The sequence below is a fragment of the Lissotriton vulgaris genome, chromosome 10 (genome assembly GCF_964263255.1).
Source record: "Lissotriton vulgaris chromosome 10, aLisVul1.2, whole genome shotgun sequence".
Taxonomy (NCBI): domain Eukaryota; kingdom Metazoa; phylum Chordata; class Amphibia; order Caudata; family Salamandridae; genus Lissotriton; species Lissotriton vulgaris.
Window position 1 is genome coordinate 835,984,174 of NC_141698.1, and position 23,794 is coordinate 836,007,967.

Sequence of the window (23,794 nt, forward strand, 5' to 3'; positions counted from 1 at the left end):
TGACATTCTCTTTTTAACTGAGACCTGGACAGACCATGCTTCTGGCCCTGACTGGAACATTGCATTACCACAGGGATATGCTGTGATGTACAACAACAAAATAATATCTGGGGGTCAGAGAGCAAGTCAGTAAGTCAAGCAAGAAGGACCACTAAACCAAAAGCATGCAAAACAGTATCAGTGGGAAATAATAGTTAGTGAACGGCCAAGTCAAGGCTCAAGAGTATATGGAGAAAAATATTGTTCCCATCAGAAGCCACACTGTACCGCCCTTGTTGTCATCATTTGGGTTCTCCTTACCCAGGAGACACGACGGCCGGTAAGTAGTTACCGTGACCGAGATGTGATGTGAGGGCAGACCAGAAGGGTATGATAGTGGCTAATGAAAAAAAGCAGTGTCTGGTGATTGGAGTGAAAAAGTGAAGGGTAATGATAAAATTAGGTGAGTTGGGTGGAAAAAGAGTTTTATTGATATCCCCCAATCCCTAAGATTAAAAGGCAGGTGTGGGTGCAGGTTTTAAATAATAACCGCACTTATTGGTGGTCGACATGTTTCTGCACTCACAAGAAAGGAGTTTCTAATGCATTCTTCAGGACCTTGGAAATACACTACTGCTTTGTTAATAAAAATGAGATAAATAATGAAAAAATATCACCTGGAAATCCAGGCGTACTCAACCGTATACCATGTATGTAGGTTGAGAGGCTTCACCCCACCTGGCTGCAGCGCAGGTAAAAGGAGCACCGCTCTTTCCGTCGGTGTCTCCGGGCAGTCTTCAGTACTGCTTGGGGGGGCCCCCCCAAGCAGTACTGACGGAAAGAGCGGTGCTCCTTTTACCTGCGCTGCAGCCAGGTGGGGTGAAGCCTCTCAACCTACATACATGGTATACGGTTGAGTACGCCTGGATTTCCAGGTGATATTTTTTCATTATTTATCTCATTTTTATTAACAAAGCAGTAGTGTATTTCCAAGGTCCTGAAGAATGCATTAGAAACTCCTTTCTTGTGAATGCAGAAACATGTCGACCACCAATAAGTGCGGTTATTATTTAAAACCTGCACCCACACCTGCCTTTTAATCTTAGGGATTGGGGGATATCAATAAAACTCTTTTTCCACCCAACTCACCTAATTTTATCATTACCCTTCACTTTTTCACTCCAATCACCAGACACTGCTTTTTTTCATTAGCCACTATCATACCCTTCTGGTCTGCCCTCACATCACATCTCGGTCACGGTAACTACTTACCGGCCGTCGTGTCTCCTGGGTAAGGAGAACCCAAATGATGACAACAAGGGCGGTACAGTGTGGCTTCTGATGGGAACAATATTTTTCTCCATATACTCTTGAGCCTTGACTTGGCCGTTCACTAACTATTATTTCTCACTGATACTGTTTTGCATGCTTTTGGTTTAGTGGTCCTTCTTGCTTGACTTACTGACTTGCTCTCTGACCCCCAGATATTATTTTGTTGTTGTGCATTGAGTCCGGGGCTTATATCTGGTCGGTCGGTAAACCTGCCCTTAGACCCTCCCTAATTGTTTGTTGAACATATGCTGTGATGTTCCAGGACAGAGAGGTCAATAAAGGAGGGGGTCTAGCAATTGTATATTGTGACTATCTAAAACTGTATATTGAAGCTGTGAATGACTTACCAGCAGAAGTGTTTCATTTTTCTATAAAAGTACATCATTTCTGGAAGCTCCAGGGACTTCTTATTTATCGCCCACCTGGGCCCAGAGCTGCTTTTTCACAAGCTCTGATGACACATCTGGAATCTTGCATTGATTCGGACTCCATGATAATTCTTGGTGATTTCAACTATCATTTTGAACTAGCCAATAATACTGATACTGGCAGACTACTAGATAACATGGCAGCTTTTGGTTTTGACCAATTGGTTATGGAACCCACCCATCAGGCGGGCCACACACTGGATGGCATAGTCTATAATAATGTAGATATCAATGTGACCAGGGTGAATGCCCTCCCGTGGTCAGATCACAAAGCAGTCTATTTCAAGTTCAATACCTCTCTGCCTGGGCGTCATACGTAGATTGTTGCAGTGAAATCAATTATCAGATATTGGAATAAGGTCCAAACAAATGATTTGGAAGCTGCGTTGGGTCGGCCACCGAGTTGGGCAGGTGAGACCAATGATAGGGCAGTAGCAGCTTTTAAACAGTGGCTTCTGTCAGCAGCAGATGTTGTGGCCCCTGAGAAATTGGTGACGGCTAAGAGGCTTAAGCCCTCGGCACCATGGTATACCAGAGAGCTGAAAGGCTTAAAAGTCAGCTGCAGGAGAGCTGAACGACTCTGGAGGCACAGCTACAATAAGGACAGTAAACTGATATATAACCAGGCCCTTATACAGTATAAAGAGGCAATCATCGGGGCAAAAAAGCTGTTTTATACACAGAAGATTGAGAAAGATGGTAATTCTGCCGAAGAATTGTTTAAGACGATTACACTTTTATCTAAACCCCAGCAAGCTGAACCAAGATATGTGTAACAACCTGGCCACATTTTTTCAAAATAAAGTTCACCTCATCTATGATGACCTCTTGAAGAGTTGTATAGATATGGATAACGAATTACAAACTGAGGCAGAACCAGTCCATTCCAGCCTAGTTAGCTTCCCTGCAGCCACTAACGAGGAGATTTTTGACATATTAGTTTTGATAAATCAGGTTCCCCCACTGACCCTTGTCCCCCTACAATCATGCATTTAGGGGCTAGCCAAATCGGAGGTCGACTAACACCTCTGATTAATCAGGTGCTAGAGTCGGGGAAGTACCCCACTGCTTGGAAGAAAGCGATAATTAGACCTATTCTGAAGAAATGCACTTTGGACCCTTCAGAACTTAAAAACTATCGCCCGATAGCGGGCCTTCCCATAGCAGCTAAAGTTCTGGAGAAAGCATTGAACAAGACCCTAACAGAGCATCTTGACACTAACAATCTGCTGGACCCGACCCAACACGGTTTTCAGATCTCATCATTCTACAGAAACTGGTCTCATGGTAGCAACTGAGGAGATCCGGAAGACTGTCGACAGAGGGGGCAAGGCGATTCTCGTCTTGTTAGATCTGTCGGCAGCTTTCGACACCGTAAATCATTCAGTGCTAGTCCAACGGCTGCAGGACATTGGCATTGGGGGTTCAGCCTTGGCTCTCCTTGCATCATTCCTGGAAGGAAGAGAACAAAGACTGCATTGGGAGGGATTGCAATCAGACGGTTTCGGTCTCCCTTGTGGCGTTCCGCATGGATCAGCACTTTCGCCGACGCTTTTTATTATATATGTCCCCCCTTGGCTAGTCTTGTCAGGAAGCACGGTTTCGTAATGGTATCCTATGCAGACGATTCTAAGTTAATCATCTCGTTGGCTAAACAACCTGAGGATACCGCCGCCAGGTTCCATGGGTGCCTCCTGGAGATCGTGACCTGGAACCAGGGCTACCTAAAAATCAAAACAGATAAGACGGAAGTCATGGAATTTGGGCAAGGACAATCCCTGTGGAACTCCTCGTGGTGGCCAACAAGTGCAGGGGAATGCCCTAAGCCGATGCCCAAAGTCAGAAATCTGGGGGTGATTTTTGACAGTCAGCTCAATTTTTCAGCTCATGTGAACAGCCTTCCCTCCTCCTGCTTCTTCCTTATAAAAAAAACTGAGAAAAACCTTCCCTTTCATTGGCCAGGCTCTGCAAAAGAAAGTGGTAGTGGGTCTTTTGCTTTCTAAACTGGACTACTGTAATGCGCTACTTTTGGGAATTGACAAAGCCCAGAGTAACAAATTACAGTCCTTGCAAAATGCAGCTGCTAGGCTGCTGTTAAACATTCCAAAAGGCAGTTCAATGTTGAAGGGAATCAGAGCTCTCGACTGGCTCCCCGTACAGCAAAGGGTGGAGTTCAAGGCCATACGCACTGTCCATAAAGTGTATTATGGGGAGGGGCCAAGGATATGCAGAGACTATTTAAACCTTATATCCCAGCCAGGACATTACGGTCTAGCAATGCCTGCCTCATGCAGGTAGACAAAATTAGGAGAGTGCGATGGAGGGAAGAACATTTTTCCATTGTGCAGCTAAGCTGTGGAATAAACTGCCACCTGCCATGCGACTGCAGCCTAACCATCTATCTTTCAGGAAGGATCTAAAAACTTTGCTGTTCCCACCAATATAGCCTGTTAACCACGTGACATTCCCCCCACTTACACTAGCGCCAAGACGCTGTTGCATTTGTGCGCTTTATAAATGTATATCCTATCCTACCCTACAAAAAGTATACTTAGCAGGCTCTAGTTATACTTAAATTCAAACTAATAAATTCATTCATGTAGTACATCACATGAAGAGAGGTATCTATACAATGGCTCTGGGGTTATAATAAAAAAAGTGACAGTGCACAACCATAGCCCTCTATGGAGTTCACAATTTTGTGAAGATTGTAACAAAAATCAATAATGGGAAAATAAAGATTAAAAAAGTTACGCTGAGTAAGATGCACCTCCACTCCTGCCCAAGTAGCTCCTAATAAACAGCATGAGAACTTAGTGTACAGTTACACTGGGTAATTTGAACTAGTGAGCAAATTGCTTGCTCCACTATACTTATAACTAATAGGTTTTGACTGACAGTCACTTTCCATTGCTTAGAATTACATGGTAATAAACCATTAAAACAAAGCCATCTCAAGAACCGGTCCGATTTAATAAAACAGCAGCAAAATAGTCTGTTTATGGCAAACACATGAAGACAAGGCAAACAGATCGATGTTATTTGTCCTAACGAGAAACATTTCTTTTAAACTCTCCTTCCTCAGAAAGGAGTTTACTGCAGCATTACTTGATCGTATAACCTTAATTTTTTGTTGTTGAAAAGACAGATGTTGTCCAACATTTCTTCATATATGTGGAACAAAATCAGTGCATATTACAACATTCATAACTTGCACAGGGAAAGGACATGTAAGAAGCTCAACCTCGAAATTACATTTTGATGTCTCTAAACAGGATGCCAGAGACGGACTGACTTTTGTTATATTTTTAATTATTTTGCTACCAACGCATGAATTTCTGCACTCAACACACATTCATCTTACAGATAAAATTCTGCTCACAGAATATCAAAACCTATTAATACCATACTTACTGATCACCATTTTCAGGCATTCAGGGTTGTCTTGAATGAGAGGTTCAGCCTGCACCGTTTTACTGAGGAAATTCTTGGATATCAGAGGAAATCTCACTTTGGCAAGAATGTCAACCATAAACGACTGTCGGTTTGGCTCATCATATTTCAACCACCGAACTGCTGCATCATAAACCTAATTTTAAACAAAAAGCACAAATTCAACAATGTTCAAATGCAATGTGCCACAGCTGGTATGAACAAATTACAGTCTGAAACAATATTTATCCTAAGAAAGCACCAAAAACGAAACATTCCAAAGAACTTTCACTCATATTAAGTAATACAAGAATGACCTGGCAGATTAAGCGATACAAGAATGACCTGGCAGTGCTTTCCGATTTTAAATAAAAGACGAAAAACCACTCTCGAGCTTTCAACAGGAGAAAGCTACTTAGGAGGGAGTGAAAAACTAGGCAACAATTAGTAATGCCTGCCATCATCCACAGCCCAAAGACGTTTAAGCCAATATTTTCCACTTCCAGTCCTTCTCTCAGATCGAGAATCCTGATATTGTTTCTTCTAAAAAAAAAATCAAGATACCAGATTAGGTCTGTCAAGTTGCACGGAGCACTGCACTTAGGTAGTGCACACCACAGCAGCACACCGTGACTGCAGCGAAGAGGCGACTTCAGTTGCACGAACACCGGCAGAAAAAACCCGGCAACATCAGCTCTTCAGAATCAGCGGGAGTCCATGTCAGAAGAGGTTAGCAGAGCGCAGCTCGCAACCGGCTTCCTAGCTGGCCACCATGTTACCCTCCAATCTCTCTTTCTGTCTAGAAGAAGAGTTATAAGGAAGGAAGTAGCACAGTGGTATAATCATCTCCTTGCTGCAGCTGATAGAAAGCTGGAACACCTGTATTTGGTCTGGGAGAAGTACTTGCCGAGCGAGGAGCTGAAAAAAGTATGGCAAGTATCTTTAGACATGCTTTACCCGTTGATTAAATCTGCTGCACTAAGGAGAACCATTTTTTTACGCTCCACAGGATATACTGGTCCCCACTCAAACTTTTCAAAATAAAGGGCAGTGGAGAAGCAAAGTGTATGAGATGTGGTGCCCAGAAGGCGGATGATATCCATGTGTTTTCTTCCTGCCCCCTGATTCAAGAGTTCTGGGCAACGTGGGTAAGACTCGGTCAGACGTCCTGGGGATAGAGATGGAGGTAAGTCCTTCTGTCATCTTGTTTGGCACTGTATTGATGCCCGAAGGAGCGATAGACCTTTGGGGGATGCAGAATACATTTTTATTTTATTTGATCCTCTTGGCAAGGAGGGAGATTTGGAAGTAATGGAGCCAGGCCGTACCCCCAACATGGAGAGCCTGGTGGAACTCAGTGAGATATTTTAGGGATTTAGATTAGAAGGTTAATGTCTACAGAGAAAGCTTGGGATATTTTGGAATCTTTTAGATCCTGATTAGTCGGGTACGACTGCTATATAGTGTCCAATGATTATACCACTTGGTCAGCTCATGATGTTTTGTGTAGGTTGGTACTTGCGAGAACATCAGCTGAGACTGGACTCCCTATTTGTGAGCAGCAGGGGTGGATCAGACCGAGAGGTTACTTAAGCTATGGAGGTCATATGAGGACAAAAAAAAAGAAAAATGGATAAATTACTTACCTGTAATCGTAGTTCTCTTCCAGGGGTATACTCATCAAAGTCATAAGCATTGAATAATCCCAGCTCACGTGTGGGACACCGGAGTCCATAGAAAAATGCATATATATGTGTATGTTTAGGTAAAAAAGTACATAGTACCGCCAAAACATACATATATACATGTATTCATAACTAAAACATGCAGCCTATTATACCTCAAATAGGCTAATATGCCAAAATGACATGGGTTTTTCATTAAGAATAAATAATCTCACATATAAATGCTGTAACAGAGAGCATACACTGTAATAATGTTCCAACGCAGCCCTTTATTTTCAGAGAAAAAAGCAAGTACAAGCAGGCAATTAGCCCATAGGCTGAATAGATGAAAAAAACATCACAGTACTAAACAAGCATTTGCAATGCAATAGATCTCGCATTAGGAAAGTTTGAGTTATTTGTCTTGTACATGTCAAATTTGTTATTTATGTGTTATTTTTGAAAATTGTGAAATTAATAGTTTTGTCATTTACAAGGCTAATACTTTTATTTTTTGACAATGTGACACCTATAGCATTTTTAATGCAACATGTTTTGTATTTACGTGGCTTAGAAGTTTTGATTTTAAAAATAACAATGTTTTAAAAAAAAATTAATACTTAAATTAAAGTTATTGTAATTTATAATGGCAATAGCTTACACTTTTGCAATTAACTTTTGTGAAGATTATGTTCAGTGTATTTTATTGTGACTAAAATATAAGAACAGAAGGGTAATATCAAAAAAAATTGTGACATTTGTAATAAAGCTTGAAACATTTAGAGAACATATTTGAACCAGTTGTTGTTGAATGTTTGCACAGATTGATACTGTGGTAGCGCATAGTGATGTTGTGGTGTCCCTGAGTGATGCTGTGGTGCCCCTGAGTGATGCTGTGATAGATAGAGTGAGGGCCATAGCTAGCAAGAGGGCGGGGGAAAGATAGATAGAGTGAGGTTGAAAGATAGAGTGAGGGCGATAGCCAGCTAGAGGGAGGGGGAAAGATAGATAGAGTGAGGGTGATAGATAGATAGAGTGAGGTCCATAGATATAGTGAGGGCGATAGATCTATAGAGTGAGGGCGATAGATCTATAGAGTGAGGGCGATAGATCTATAGAGTGAGGGTGATAGATCTATAGAGTGAGGGCGATAGATAAAGTGAGGGCGATAGATAGTGTGAGGGCGATAGATAGAGTGAGGGCGATAGATAGAGTGAGGGCGATAGATAGAGTGAGGGCGATAGATAGAGTGAGGGCGATAGATAGAGTGAGGGCAATAGATAGAGTGAGGGCAATAGATAGAGTGAGGGCGACAGATAGATAGAGTGAGGGCGACAGAAAGATAGAGTGAGGGCGATAGATAGAGTGAGGGTGATAGATAGATAGAGTGAGGGTGATAGATAGAAAGATAGAGTGAGGGCGATAGATGTGTGTGGTTGTGTGTGTGTGGTGTGTGTGTGTGCGCGTGCGTTGTTGTATGTATGTGTGTGTGCGCTTACAGAAGGATGTATGCGGAAGAGAGCAGCAGATAAGCATATTATAAGAGAACAGGGAGTTAAAGAAGGATGCGTGGTGAAGAGATCAGCAGATCAGCACAGGAGAAGAGAACAGGGAGTTAGAGAAGTAGGGGGTGGAAGGGAACAGCAGATCAGCACGGGAGACGAGAACAGGCTTTTGGATAAGGGGGCAGCCTGGAAGAGAGCAGCAGATTAGGATGGGAGAAGAGAACAGGGAGTTAAAGAAGGAGGCGGGCGGTAGAGAACAGCAGATTAGCACAGGAGAAAAGAACAGAGTTAAAGAAGGAGGCGGGGTGTTTGAGAGCAGCAGATCAGCTCAGGAGAAGAGAACATGGAGTTAAATAAGGAAGCGGGTGGAGGAGAGCTGCAGATCAGCACAGGAGAAGAGAACATGGAGTTAAAGAAGGAGTTGGGTGGAAGAGAACAGTAGATCAGCACAGGAGAATTTGCAATGCAATAGGTCTCGCATTAGGAAAGTGTGAGCTATTGGTATTGTAAATGACACATATGTGTTGGCTTTGAAAATATATAAATTAATAGCATTGTTATTCACAAAGCCAATAGCTTACATTTTCCTAATGCGAGTCCTATTGGCTATGGCAATGCTTGTTGGTAGCAAGCAAGGACAGTGCTGAGTGATGATGTGGTTGGGCTGAGTGATGTGGTGGTGTCCCAGAGTGATGTGGTGGTGTCCCAGAGTGATGTGGTGGTGTCCCAGAGTGATGTGGCGGTGTTCCTGAGTGATGGAGGGTGGAGTTGGAGGGTGCAGTTGGATTTGGAGGGTCGAGTTGGAGGGTGTAGTTGGAGTTGGAGGGTGGAGCTGGAGTTGGAGGGTCGGGGTAGAGTTGGAGGGTGGAGTTGGATTTGGAGGGTGGAGGTGGAGTTGGAGGGTGTAGTTGTATTTGGAGGGTGGGGATGGAGTTGGAGGGTGGGAATGGAGTTGGAGGGCGGAGTTGGAAGGTGGAGTTGGAGGGTGGAGTTGGAAGGTGGAGGGTGGAGTTGGAGGGTGGAGTTGGAGGGTGGAGGGTGGAGTTGGAGGGTGAAGTTGGAGGGTGGAGGGTGGAGTTGGAGTTGGAGGGTGGAGTTGGAGGGTGGAGTTGGAGGGTGGATTTGGAGTTGGAGGGTGTAGTTGGAGTGTGTAGTTGGAGGGTGTAGTTGGAGTTGCAGGGTGGAGTTGGAGGGTCGAGTTGGAGTTGGAGGGTGGAGTTGGAGGGTGGAGTTGGAGGGTGGAGATGGTTGGTGGAGTTGGATATGGAGGGTGGAGGTGGAGTTGGAGGGTGTAGTTGGAGGGTGTAGTTGGAGGGTGTAGTTGGAGTTGGAGGGTGGAGTTGGAGGGTGGAGTTGGAGTTGGAGGGTGGAGTTGGAGGGTGGAGTTGGAGGGTGGAGTTGGAGGGTGAAGTTGGAGTTGGAGGGTGGAGTTGGAGGGTGGAGTTGGAGTTGGAGGGTGGAGTTGGAGTTGGAGGGTGGAGGTGGAGGGTGGAGATGGAGGGTGGAGTTGGAGGGTGGAGTTGGAGGGTGGAGTTGGAGGGTGGAGTTGGAGGGTGGAGTTGGAGGGTGGAGGTGGATTTGGAGGGTGGAGGTGTATTTGGAGGGTGTAGTTGGAGTTGGATGGTGGAGTTGGAGGATGGAGTTGGAGGGTGGAGTTGGAGGGTGGAGTTGGAGGGTGGATTTGCAGGAAATGATTGTTCCCCTTGCTAGGCTCATCAGTACAGGATCCCTCCTTAGTCCTCATTAGGTCTGGCTTGAGAGGAAAGCAGTAGTCTATTACGTGTAGCACCTAGAAACTTACGCTTACTCCACAATATGAGGCACTGAATATGGGGTGTTTTGGCCAATACTATCTACCATATGTGCATGTTGCTGTGTGCACTGTTGTGTACTGCTGTTTAAATGTTTGGTGTGCGTTTGTGTTGGTTGTGGCTGTATTTTTCTACTTGGGTGATCATAATTTGCATAATTTTTCCACTTCAGTGCACGGATAATTGACATTTATTTGGCTGTAAACGAAATGTTGTTGGAGCAAAAGCCATGAGCAAACAAACGAGGTGCACTTCCAGTTAGTCCAAAAAATCTTTATATGCAGCTAAATGTCCAGGGAGAGAAGGCCTTTAAAACCCATAAACTCGTTTTAAACATCAGAGAAAGGGCACATGCCCATCCGGCCGTTTTGTTAAATAGCACTGGTTATATAGTATTTGTTCCAATGTCCCCTGAAACAGTATATATCCAAAATTAGTGGAGTGTTGGGTTAAATACTTAAAACCCATAAACTCGTTTTAAACATCAGAGAAAGGGCACATGTCCATCCGGCCGTTCTGTTAAATAGCACTGGTTATATAGTATTTGTTCCATTGTCCCCTGAAACAGTATATATCCAAAATTAGTGGTGTGTTGGGTTAAATACCAAAGATACACAACATTATTTATCCGGATTCCCTGTGAAATATCTCAAATCCAGTATTATTTAGCCAGATAGTTGGCTAAATAGCAGATTCTACACGGTGTATCATGTTGTTCTGTGAATTGGCACAAATTCACCTCTATTATTAATGTTTTCCATTAACTAGCGCACATTTGCACCAGCTAGATGCATACATACAGATTCTGTACTGTTGCAAACTGTAATACCGACCGGTTTTACTATTAATCAGCTTAATGGCACTCAAGACACCGTGCTAAAAACACACAGAGTATAACTACCAATAAAGTAATGGGAAAATCTTTTTTTGAATATGAATACTACAGCCACTGTAGGACAAAATAAGATTACCATATTTCTCTAATCACACTTACAACAGACCCTCTATCATTTCGCGAGATGTGAAATAATTGCGAAATCAGAAATAAGCTGACTAGCGCGATGACAGCAAAATTCATCGTTTTGGAAAAAAAAAGCTCTGCAGTAGGCAGCCGAAAACAATGGATACATTTTAAGGCGCGCAAGCCACCACGTGCTGCTGTATAGTCGTAAGAGCTTCCTGCTTCCTTCTGCCGCATTACAAAGTTGTTGAAAGAAAGATGAGAAAAGCAATGCAGTGTGTCACTGGCAAACTCTGTAAAGTGGCGCTGATGTGTTTGGGTATGAATAAAATCTACCTGGCCACATTGTCTTATTTTAGTTATTTATTTTGACAGACTTTCTCGGGGCTAGGACGCCAGGAAGTCGCTTTACACTGAAACACAAGTGGTGTCACTGCTAAAGTGTGAATTCTTATTGAAAGGCGTTATCGCAATTAGACTTTACTGCCAAGCGTTATGTGACATAAACTGGTGTTCTTCACTGGTCTTCTTCAGTGACATCCGTAGTGGCTTTACATTGGTCCTAAAGCGAGAAGGGCTGTCTGTGGTAAAACACTTTCCTGAGCTGTGTGCAGGCAGCGGTAGGGTTGCTGGAAGGCGCCGCAGGCAGCATGCAGCCTGGTTGCTGTGTGCTCAGGTTCGCTGGTCTAACCTCGGTGCAGGGCACAAGTCCTAAGAGCACATTGCTTTGAAGTCTGATGCGGGGGCGGGGAGCGGCAGCTTTGAAGTGTGACGGGAGGCGGGAGGCACAGACAAATGGTTGTTTGTGACGTGGCTAGTTGACTTGGCTGGTGTGGCGGTGGCAGTGGAGCGGAAGGGATTACTTTGAAGTCTGATGCCGATCGTCGGGGAGCAAATGGCAAGCACGGGCACGTGCACAGGCACATGCACTGTGCGCAATCCGCCTGCCAAAGCCCCTTGATCAGGTCAAGACCTAAAAACTGCCACCCTGCCTTTAAGAATTCCAAGAACCTGGACACCGAGTCTTTAAGACCTCCAGGAGCCCCCTGCTCCCATCATGCACCACAGGTGACAGCTAGGCCAGTTCTTTTTTACTGTGTACTAACATATAGGAGCCAGGATCGAAAGTGCCAAAAAATGTTACTATGCTGTCAAAACTCGTCCGAGGAGGAGGGAGAGTTGCTTATGACTTTGATGCGTATACCCCTGTAAGAGAACTAGGATTACAGGTAAGTAACTTATCCTTCTCTTCCTGGGGATGTTCATCAATAGTAAAACACTGAATGGAATAGCAAGCCCATACCCACTTTCAGGCGGACGAGCAACACCATAACTACAGCAAATATAACACCTTAAGGATGAATTACCCCCAAAAAATTCCTTAGCGAGGCTTGCCCAAACTAAGCATCCGTCTGTGTGTCAGAGTCCAAACAGTAATGGCGAGTCAAAGTGTGTACAGATTGCCATGTTGCTGCTTTACAAATCTCTGCAAAGGGTTCATTCCTAAGGAGAGCCGTGGTCGAGGCCTTTCCCCCGGTAGAATGAGCTTTTGGTTTGGCCGGGAGGGCTTTGTTTAATAGTTGGTAAGACAAAGAGATACAAGACACTATCCACCTAGAGATGGACCATTTGCAAGTTGCACAAACAGTATTTAACCAAAACAGGTGGCTTGATTTCCTCAATGCCTTGGTTTTGTCTAAGTAGAATTTCAGGACCCTCTTGAGGTCTAGTGAATTAAAGGACCTCTCCAGAGGGTTTGAAGGGTTAGGAAAGAATGTGGGCAGAGTGATGGCCTGATTAATATGGAAATCCGAGACAACTTTAGGTAGGAAACTCGGATGTGTTCTAAGAACCACTCTGTTTGCATGAAACACGATATAAGGTTCTTTACAGCATAAAGCCCGAAACTCGCATTAGGAAAGTGTGAGCTATTGGTATTGTAAATTACAAATTTTTTAATATGTGTTGGCTTTGAAAATATATAAATTAATAGCATTGTTATTCACAAAGCCAATAGCTTACACTTTCCTAATGCGAGTGCTATTGGCTATGGCAATGCTTGTTGGTGGCAAGCAAGGACAGTGCTGTTGTGGTGCTGACTGATGATGTGTTTGGGCTGAGTAATGTGGTGCTGTATTAGAGTGATGTGGTGGTGTCCCAGAATGATGTGGTGGTGTCCCCGAGTGATGTGGTGGTGTCCCTGAGTGATGTGGTGGTGTCCCTGAGTGTTGTGGTGGTGTCCCCGAGTGATGTGGTGGTGTACCCGAGTGATGTGGTGGTGTCCCCGAGTGATGTGGTGGTGTCCCTTAGTGATGTGGTGGTGTCCCTGAGTGATGTGGTGGTGCCCCTGAGTGATGTGGTGGTGTCCCTGAGTGATGTGGTGGTGTCCCTGAGTGATGTGGTGGTGTCCCTGAGTGGTGCCCCTGAGTGATGTGGTGGTGCCCCTGAGTGATGTGGTGGTGTCCCTGAGTGATGTGGTGGTGTTCCTGAGTGATGTGGTGGTGTCCCTGACTGATGTGGTGGTGTCCCTGAGTGATGTGGTGGTGTCCCTGAGTGATGTGGTGGTGTCCCTGAGTGATGTGGTGGTGTCCCTGAGTGATGTAGTGGTGTTCCTGAGTGATGTGGTGGGTGAGGGTGTGTGGGGCTGTGAGGGGGTGAGGGTGAGAGAGTTGTAAGGGTGAGGGGTGTGAGGGTGTGAGGTTGTGAGGGTGAGTGAGGGTGGGTGAGAGTGTGAGGGTGAAGGTGTGTGAGGGTGAGGGGGTGAAGGGGTGTGAGGGTGAGGGGGTGTGAGGGTGACGGGGGTGAGGGTGATGGGGGTGAGGGTGTGTGGGGGTGAGGGTGTGTGGGGGTGAGGGTGGGTGAGTGTGTGTGAGGGTGAGGGGGTGTGAGGGTGAGAGGGTTGTGAGGGTGAGGGGGGTGAGAGTGGTGAGGGGGAGTGAGGGTGGGTGACGGTGAGTGACGGTGTGTGAGGGTGAACGAGCGTGAGGCGTGAGGGTGAGGGTCGGAAGTAAATGGTGGCAGGGCAGACATCATAAGACAGAGAGAAGAGACTGCGTGGTGACTGCGATGGTCAGTTTCAGAATCAGGAGGGGCAGAGTCAGCACAGTCTGCCAGGGATCAACGTGTCTAGAGGCAAAGCATAGCGGATGTAGCATTGCAGCTAGCAAGTCAAGTGTTTTCAAGCTGAGTGTCCCTAGAGAGATGGCGACATAGCAACAGCATTTGAGGAGCAAGGGTACTGTAAACAAGCACGGCAGGCTTTCACTTCCGTCCAGAAACAAGCTCTCGGCATTGCTGTGGCAGGGGGTTGGGGAGCGGGTCCGCATTCCTTTGAAGTCTGATGCAGGGGCGCGGCGCGGCAGTCTTTGAAGTCTGATGCCGAGGCACAGACAAATGGTGGTGCGCTATGTGCACGTGGGGTTGCGGGGGAGCGGCAGCCTTTGAAGTCTGATGGCGAGGCACAGACAAATGGTGGTGTGTTACATAACAAAGCCACTGGATAGGAAGCTCTATTTTCAATTGAGAATTGGCAGTTTTGCTGTTAGAGCGTTCACAGCCAGGTGGTCAACCATGTTGTTCGGATCCCCTGGAATCAATTGGTCATCTACTCTTTGGGTGCCCTGCATACTCCGATCCAGGTAGATGCTGGTTGCGACTAATGTGCAAATTGCTGGGCACAAGGAGTGTAGTAGTGGCCACTAGAATTATTTGTACAAGTGCTAACCCTCTAGTGTATATAGCTGTGGCTAAATTCCTAGGTTGGTCATGGAATATTAGAAGCAAAAGTCAGTCAAGACCTCTCTATGCGTCCCCAGATCAGCTCTGTAGTCTCATCTTGCTTCCTGACCCTCAGAATCATCCGTAAAATTTCCCGTCTCTTCTCTGCTGAAGCCCTCAAACTTATCATCTTGGCCTTGATTCTATCTCACCTGGACTATGGCAACGGCCTGTATGTTGGTATTCCCGCATACGAGCGACGTCGCTTGCAGCTTATTCAAAACCAGGCAGCCCGCCTCATTTACAGACTTCCGAAATTCCATCATATCTCTCCCCTGCTAAAGGTCCTTCACTGGCTTCCCATCTTGGAACATTCCCTATTCAAGATGGGCTGCCTGATCTTTATATCATAGGCCGGTATGGCTCCTGACTTCAAAAGATCAAAGATCAGGGCCTATGTCCCTAGCAGAAGCCTTCGCTCCTCTACCCAGATCCTCCTTAGCGTACCTCACTACCGAAGGAAAAAACTTGGCGGATCTAGCTTTTTTACCCTTGCCCCCCTTTTCTGGAACGCACTTCCCTTCACCATTAGATCCATTTCCATCTACATGGACTTTCGCAAAGCTCTTAAAACTCACCTCTTCACACTAGCTTACCCACTGCAGTTCCTCCCCTGCTTCCCTTAGGTTAGTTTTTCGGCAGCGCCAAGAAACCGTTTGGTAGTAAAGCGCTTTACAAAACCCTTCAACTTCAAAGGAAAAAGGGATAAGTCATTGAATGTCTATTTTTGACTACCTGATGTACATAAGTGTATTGAAATTATAACTGTGATGAATTTTACTTTTACTTGTATTTTCATGTATTTTATTCCTATTTAATGAATGAATTTTATTGCTATGCTTTTATGACAATCGTCGAATAAAGCTTGTTTGACTTGACTTGGTGGTGTGTTATGTGGCTGGCGATGGTGTGCACGCGCATAGATCACATGAACTGTATGCGATCCGCAGCCGTTTTAGTAGACTTTTCTTTTTCGCCTACTATAATCTCTCCGGAGCAATGCGCAAGCGCATTGGCTAAGGCGAGACCTAAAAAACAATACATTGTATAGTTCTTTGGCAGATGTTGGGGCATTAGGCACGCGCTCACACACAAACAAACCAGGGATGTTTACACTCCTACCTCTTAAAATCTGCATTATCTTGTAACCTGTTCCCAAATGGCAATCATACCAAGTGTAGAGCCATTCAGAGTCCCAGCCTCGAGTTAAAAAACAAGCTCTACGCTCCGCTGCCGCTTTATGTCTCAAGCGCGCCACAAAGATCAGGAACGGAAGAGTGCGGCTAAAGGAACAAACATGCACCCCTTTCGATTGTGTAGAAACATAGTAGTACATAATTTTCGTTAGACCGAAGGTGGTTATGGACTGATAGCAAAGAAAGACTGAGTGAATGAGCTGGCTTCTTTTAAAAACAAGCAATAGAAACAAAATTACAAATGCCGATCATACTGACCTGAAGAACTGAGGCGACATCGCGGAAGTCAAGCAGCCTTCGTTGGGACGTGGGCGGGGCCTGCAAAAGAAACAGGAAGGAACCGCCGGGAGAACGTCCGGAACCCTGCAGGCTCAATGCTGAAGTCCCTGGCCCCATCAGAGGGACCGGGCGAAGACTGCATGACACCAGAGGCAACACAGGGCTCCCGAGTGGTGAGGAGAGCCCCGCGGCGTGCCAGGAGACGGGCAAGGACTGAGCCGGTAAGTGAGAGCTTGCAGGCTGTTTGAAGACAAGTTGAGTGCACTGGCTGGGGGTGTGTGTGTGTGCACGTGTGTGTGTGTGTGGGTGCATGTGTATGTGTGCGCCTGTGGATGCGTGTGTGTGTGTTAGTTAAAATAATGCTATTGTATGAGGCTGACTTGCCTCGGAAGCGGGACAGGAGATGTGCACGGCGCGTGGCTGTACGTGCGCGTGGATCTGCTGAAATCGCCGAAAGCTCGTGTCCATCTCCTGTCCTACTTCCAAGGCAATTCCCTAACAATAGAGCTCGCTGGAGACAGCAGCGCTTCGCGCTGCTTACGCCAGCTCGACCTAAAAAGGAAACCTGTATAGGGGACTTTCTGTATGCTGTGTAAGCTGTTAGATGGAGAAGTGTGGCTCACTGGTTAGAGGAGGCATACCCTGAAGCAGAGGTCAGACCCGGGACCAGGGTTCAATTCCCGACGCGGCAGGGTCTTGAGCCCAATTGTCCACGGACTCGATAATTCTCGCTTCGGTGCCCACTCTAATCACGGGTTCACACTCTTCATCGCTGGACATTAGCTTGCTTAATCTCCACAACGCCCCCCCCCCCCCCCCCGCGGCCGGATGCCTGGCTTTCACCTTGGGGATGCCTAGTACGGGTTATCTCACAGGGAAAAAGCCAGGACGGGTTCCCAAGGCAAGCGCTGAGATGCCCTAGGGTAAGTCGAGCGCTAAATAAGAACATACATACATACATACCTTTATAGTTGAAAATTGAAGGCCAGATTTGGCCAGGTACAGCAAATACGGTACGATCACCTGCTCTAGACCCTGAACGGGATCATGATCATTGTTCATGCACCATAAGTAAAATCGCTTCCAATTAAAAGCGTACGATTTTCTGGTAGAAAGTCTTTTAGCTTCTCTTAGTATGTTCATGCAGTCAGAAGACAAGCCTAAGTGTCCGTATTGAAGGACTCCAGGAGTCATGCCGTCAATCGTAGGGATGAGAGGTTGGGGTGGAACACCTTCCCCTCGTTCTTGGACAGCAAGTCTGGTCGGCATGGTAACTTCCTGTGTGGAACTTCTAACAACTGAAGAAGGTCCGGGTACCACCACTGTCGAGGCCATTCTGGTGCTATCAGTATCTTGCTGGTCTTGGCCCTGTAGAATTTGTTGATCCCTGTGGGTATCAATGGAATTGGTGGAAAAGTGTAAAGCAATGCCTGAGACCATTTTATCAAAAGCGCATTCCCCCGTGACCCTGGTTGGTGAAACCTGGACGCTAAGACGGGGCATTTTGTGTTTGCCGCGTCTGCAAACAGGTCTATGTCTGGCACTCCCCAATGGTGGAAAAAGTCCTGAACGTTAGCACCCAGTCGTGAGCTTCGATGAAGTCCCGGCTTAGGGCGTCTGCCTGGACGTTGATTGAGAGTTCCTGGGAGATGAATCGCCACAATGTACAGATTTCTTGTGGGAAGCCATTTCCAGATGGTCTGAGATTCCAGAGAGAGAGGCCTCGACCGGTTCCCCCCTTTTTGTTCAGATAATGCATTGTTGTGGTGTTGTCTGTTTGAACCAACAGGGAATGCGACTGGAAGGAAGAGAACAATGATTTGAGTGCTAGGTGTACAGCTCTCAGTTCTAAGAGAATGATGTGATACCCTTGTTCGGTCTCTGACCAAAGACCTTGCACCTGGGGAGGGCCCATACGAGACCCCAACCTTGGAGGGAAGCATCTGTGACCATTGCTTGAGTAGGTGGGTCCTGGTGAAAGGGAACTCCCTTCAGTAGATGGGATCACTTCAGCCATCTGATGGAATCTTTGGCCGACTGGAGGAGAACCACACGGTCCTCCCAGCGACCCGATATCTGCGTCCACTGGTCTTCCAGAGATTGCTGCAGAGGACGCATATGTAATCTGGCGTTTGGCACGATGAAGATGCATGATGCCATCGAACCTAGCAGCAATGACACCTGTCTGACTGAGGGAGGCTGAGACAGGAGAAGATTGCGGCATTTATTGTGGATTGAGGATAACCTCTCCTCCGAAGGGGACACACTCGCCCCTGCGGAAACCAGAGAAGCACCCAGGTAGTGGATCTTTTGGGTTGGGTTTACGATCGACTTTTGTAGTTTACTTGCAGGCCCACATTGCTCAGCACTTGGAGGCAGTATTCAAGATGACTCTGAAGCAGAATCCTCCCTCTCGATGACCAGACAAGTTAACGCCGCCTCATCCTCCTGCTTCAACGTACTCCGTATGCTCAAAAAAATCTTCCGCTGGATCCCCACCGAAACAAGAAAGACGGTCACCCACGCACTGGTCACCAGCTGACTGGACTATGGAAACACAGCCAAACTATAGAAGAAACTCCAACGCATCCAAAATGCATCAGCCAGACTCATATTGGACATCCCTCGCCAAGCTCACATTACCGGCCATCTGAAAGACCTCCACTGGCTTCCCGTCAACAAAAGAATAACGTTCCGTCTCCTCACCCACGCTCACAAGGCCCTCTACAAAATAGGACCCGAATGCCTCAACACCCGACTGTCCTTCTACACACCCACCCGCCAAGTAAGATCCTCCAACCAAGCCCTCGCTGCAGTTCCACGCATCCAAAGATCCACCTTGGGAGGAAGATCCTTCTCCTACTTGGCGGCTAAGACCTGGAATTCTCTCCCCACACACCTCCGCCTCACCCAGAACCACATTTCCTTCAGGAAGGAACTTAAAACCTGGCTATTCGATAAATAATGCACCCCCTTCCCCCAAGCGCCTTGAGACCCTCTGGGTGAGTAGTGCGCTATACAAATTCCTGAACTTGAACTTGAACTATGAGCTCTTCAGAAGCTCGTGGTCCAGGTAAGGATATATGACTATTCCTTGTTCGCGAAGAAAAGCTGCCACTACTGCCATGCATTTCAAAAATATGTGGGGAGCTGATTTGAGCCCAAACAAGAGAACCTTGAACTGAAAATGCTGGAGCGCTGCTTGAAACCGCAGTTATTTCCAATGTTTCATGGAAACCGGTACATGAAAGTAGGCGTCCTGCAGATCTATGGAGCACATTCAGTCCCCTTGGTGCAGCTGAGGGAAAATTTGGTGCAGTGATAACATCCAAAATTTTTCTTTGCAGATGAATTTGTTCAAAAGTCTCAGTTCGAGTATTGGTTTGTATTCTCTAGTAAGGCCTCTTTCCTGTACCAGAAAATAACGAGAATAGATTCCTTGCCTCCGTTGCGGAACAGGGGCTGTTTCTATGGTATCTTTCTGAAGAAGGCTGGTCACCTCTGCTTGCAACAAGTGGTGTTTTTGGAGAAATGTTTCTCGAGGAGGCATAGCCATTCTGCACAATATTCAGTACCCACTTTTCTTGTGTTATTTTCTTCCACTCGTCCAGGTGAAACAATACTTCCCCCACCGGAATGGTTAACGGGAATGGGTGAAGCCATTGCTCATTGTTTTGCAGATTGCATTGTTGCAGAAGATGCTTGTATTCTAGCTCCCCTTCCTTGACCAGGCCTTCGCTGATGGTAGTGAGACCTGGGTTGATTTTGATTCTGCGTCGACCAGTGAGGGGTTTGAACCCTCTGCTGGAAAGAGCGCCGGTCGTAGGGACGGAACTTACGACGAAACTCCTTCCGTTTCTCAAGTCCAACGGCTTTCAGAGAGTCCTCCTCCGTTTTCATTTTGGACATCTCATTATCCGCATGCAATCCAAAGAGAGACATGCCATTGAAGGAGAGGTTCACACTTCTCCGCTGTGCCTCAGGTTTTAGCCCCTTGAGGCGCAACTAGGCTCAGTGCCTAGAGCAAATGTCATGGGAGTAGCCAGATCTGATGCGTCAGCAGCTGCACTAATGACCTGGGTTGCCGCCAAACTACCTTCCTGCAGGATTTCTTGGAAATCTTGCTCATCTTCTTTAGGCAGCTTCTCCGTGAATCAGGCCAAAGAGTCCCAAAGAGACCTGTCATACCTCCCCAGGAGAGCAGAGGCACTAGCCACCTTCATTACTGATGCTGATGTGCTACACATCCTTTTGCCCAGAGAGTCCATGGTTTTACTGTCCTTTTCTGCAGAGGATGTTGAGGATTGATGTGTTTTCCTGGCTGCCGCCACTTTGACAGAATCTGGAGGAGGATCCGAAGGAAGAAACAGAGGGTCCTGATCCGGGGCCTTGTACTTCTTGGAAATACGTGGAGGAGCTGAGCCCACTGTAGCCGGAGTCAGGAAAGTCTGCACTGCTGGCTCTAGCAGACCGGGGTCCAACGGAAGTAGAGGCCTCGCCGAGGATCTGTGGTGCAGGGTTCAAATATAATTGAAGACAACACCGTCTGTGCCGACATATCAATGTTCAGTTTGCTTGCACCCTGACATATAACCTCGTTAAAAGTCCCTATATCATCAATAGGGGACACTCAGGCTGGAGGTGTCGCAGACAATATTGGTGAATAATCTCTTATAGAAGATCTTAAGGACGTGGACCATGAAGGGGAACTCCGTCCTCTTCTTTTTGGGGTGGAAGAAGGATGAGATCCAGAACGTCCCTGTGTTCTGGATTGTGAGTGTCGCGCCAAAGGAGACCTGGCTCTCCTCTGGGACCTGCGTGGAGAAGCCCTCATGGATGCAGAAGGAGAAGTCCCCGCTGAGACCCTGGAGGGGTACGTTCAGGAGAAATCCGAGCCCGGACTTCTCTGTGGAACCTTCCAGTGTCGCACACTCTCTAGCCATCTTGAGAAAGATTGGCAGGAGGAGTCTTCTCTCCCGGAACCGGAGATCCCTCCGGTGAGATCTGCACAGTATGAATGCCAGGAGAAGATGACACTTCCCTCGACGTCGACCGTAGGACTTAGATGTTGACCTTGGTCTTTCAGGCACTTGTCCAGATGGGACCGAAGGACTTTTCTCCCTAGTCGTCAAACGATGAGCCGCCTTTGAGACATTTAGGGACTCATGTCTGTGCGAAGATGCTCTCGACGTCGGCCTCCCCGACGTTGACTGTCTATGGGACTTTGATGGAGACCTCAATGTTGAAAGCCTGTAGGCTTGCAGTGGTGTCTTCGACGTCGATCCTCTCGATGACGGCCATTGTGACAGTAGCGGAGATTCAGATGCCGACCGATGTCTTGACGTTGGCTGATGCTTTCTCGACATTGACCCAGACTTGGATATCGACTTAGGTCTCACGGGACCAACATACTTCGAGACCGAAGTAGTATGCCTCAATGTTGACGTATTTTTTCGGCGACGGAGACTCTTGTCGCTTCAACAGCGATCTGTCCCTCAACGTCGTTGCATGCCTTGCATGCTTTTCCGACGTCAATATCAACGGCGAACAATCAGAAATTTGCTTTCTTTTGGATGCTGGGGAAGCCGATCGATGCCGCTTATCGTGTCTTTTCTGAAAGGAGGGCTCTTTGAAGGCAGGATTGCTCTCAAGGCCACTTTTAGAACGTCCTTTTCCTCTCTCCAGCAGGGCATGTAGTCTTATCTTCTCCCTGTCATGCAGATATCTTCTGGAGAATTGCTGGCAGTAATAACAAATGTCTGGATTGTGTGAAGATGTCAAACACACAATACAGAGTGTGGGTCCGTTTTGCCATTTTCTTCCCCTAGGAAGGACATTTATTAAATAAAGCTAGAATTTCTGGCAAAAATAGCTCTTAAAATTGTCAGAAAATAACTGAAAAAGTTATCAGCAGTCACAAATGTGTCAAATCTGACTAGAATATATCAAAAATTGACCAGCTCAATGCTCCAGGATCCTCACAGAAGAATCCAGAAAAATTAACTGACCTAACTGTCTTAGTGTGGTGCATGATGGGAGCAGGGGGCTCCTGGAGGTCTTAAAGGCACAGTGTCAAGGTTCTTGAAATTCTTAAAGGCAGGGTGCCAGTTTTTTAGTACTGTGATGTTTTTTCATCTATGCAGCCTATGAGCTAATTGCCTGCTTGTACTTGCTTTTTTCTCTGAAAATAAAGGGGTGTGTTGGAAAATTATTGCAGTGTATGTTCTCTGTTACAGCATTTATATGTGGGATTATTTTTTCTAAATGAAAAACCCTTGTAATTTTGGCATATTAGCCTATCTGAGGTATAATAGACTGTATGTTTTAGTTATGTAAATATTATGTATGTATGTTTTGGAGGTACTATGGTACTTTTTTACCTAAACATACACATAAATATGTATTTTTGTATATGCTCCGGGGCCCCGCATGTGGGCGGGGATTATTCAGTGCTTATGACTATTGATGAGTATCCCCTGGAAGAGAACTATGAATATCCATCTCTTTATTCTCCACAATGATGCAACAAGTACTGGACATGTCTGAAAACTACTCTCTTTCTTCCAGCAGGCTAAGTGCTAGCCTGTACGTAATATCTGTGGTGCCTGTCTTCTCAGTCTTTTCAACCAATCGCCAACTCTTTTACATGTCTTACAGCTCTGAAGCAGCTCAATATCAACATGGGTGCTATATGAACCCCCCCAAGTAAAAAGAGTTTTCTGGCATTGTAAAAATCTCAAGGAACCACGGCAACTCTTTTCTATGATCACTTTCTAACTATTCTGCCACTTATTGGTGTGACAAAACACTTCCTGTAACTGTTTTAATACACAGCGTTAAACTCCTGTAACATTCACACATAGGTAGCTCAGCAAGGTACGACCGAATCACTGCAGATATGTGGATCCTCGCCAGTTCCCAAAAGTATCCACATCAAAGCCATCAGCATAATAACTTTTTGAGTATATTAATGCAGTGATGTCATATTGGGGAACAGACTTTTGCAATGTTTAGATGTACAGAAGTGAAAAACGACATTCTACTACTTGCACAGATAAAACCAAATATCTTCATCTACTATTTCTTCCCTGCTGTGTCCAGATACCGCTGCATGGAGCAGTTCAGCAGAATACCAGGATTTAACCTTCAATAGGAGAAAAAGAAAAGGGAGCTGAAGGAGGATAGTGAGAGGCAGGGGTTAGAGATTATAATAAGTATGACAGATCTCTTTATCACTCCTGTGGCAGCTGGTACATTACAGTTCAGGTGGGATAAAAGGTCACAAGAGCATTGGACAAACACTAAATTGTGAACGGATTTACCATTAGCAACCGGTTGTCATAGATGGCGATAACACCATACTTTGCATTCAGTCCTTGTTCTGTATAGGCAAAACATTTCATATCACCATACTCAACTCCAGTTGCTTG

At 46.1% G+C, this 23,794-nt stretch overlaps 1 protein-coding gene across 3 annotated transcripts in view; it reads right to left on the reverse strand.

Moving 5' to 3' along the window:
- KLHL7 (kelch like family member 7) overlaps window positions 1-23,794 on the reverse strand; it is a 378,349-nt gene that overhangs the window by 201,982 nt on the left and 152,573 nt on the right. For all 3 annotated transcript variants that reach the window (XM_086941766.1, XM_086941765.1, XM_086941767.1), the window contains exon 6: window positions 5,154-5,328. In XM_086941766.1, the coding sequence (XP_086797892.1) occupies window positions 5,154-5,328 (175 nt within the window). The remainder of the gene's footprint in view (window positions 1-5,153; window positions 5,329-23,794) is intronic.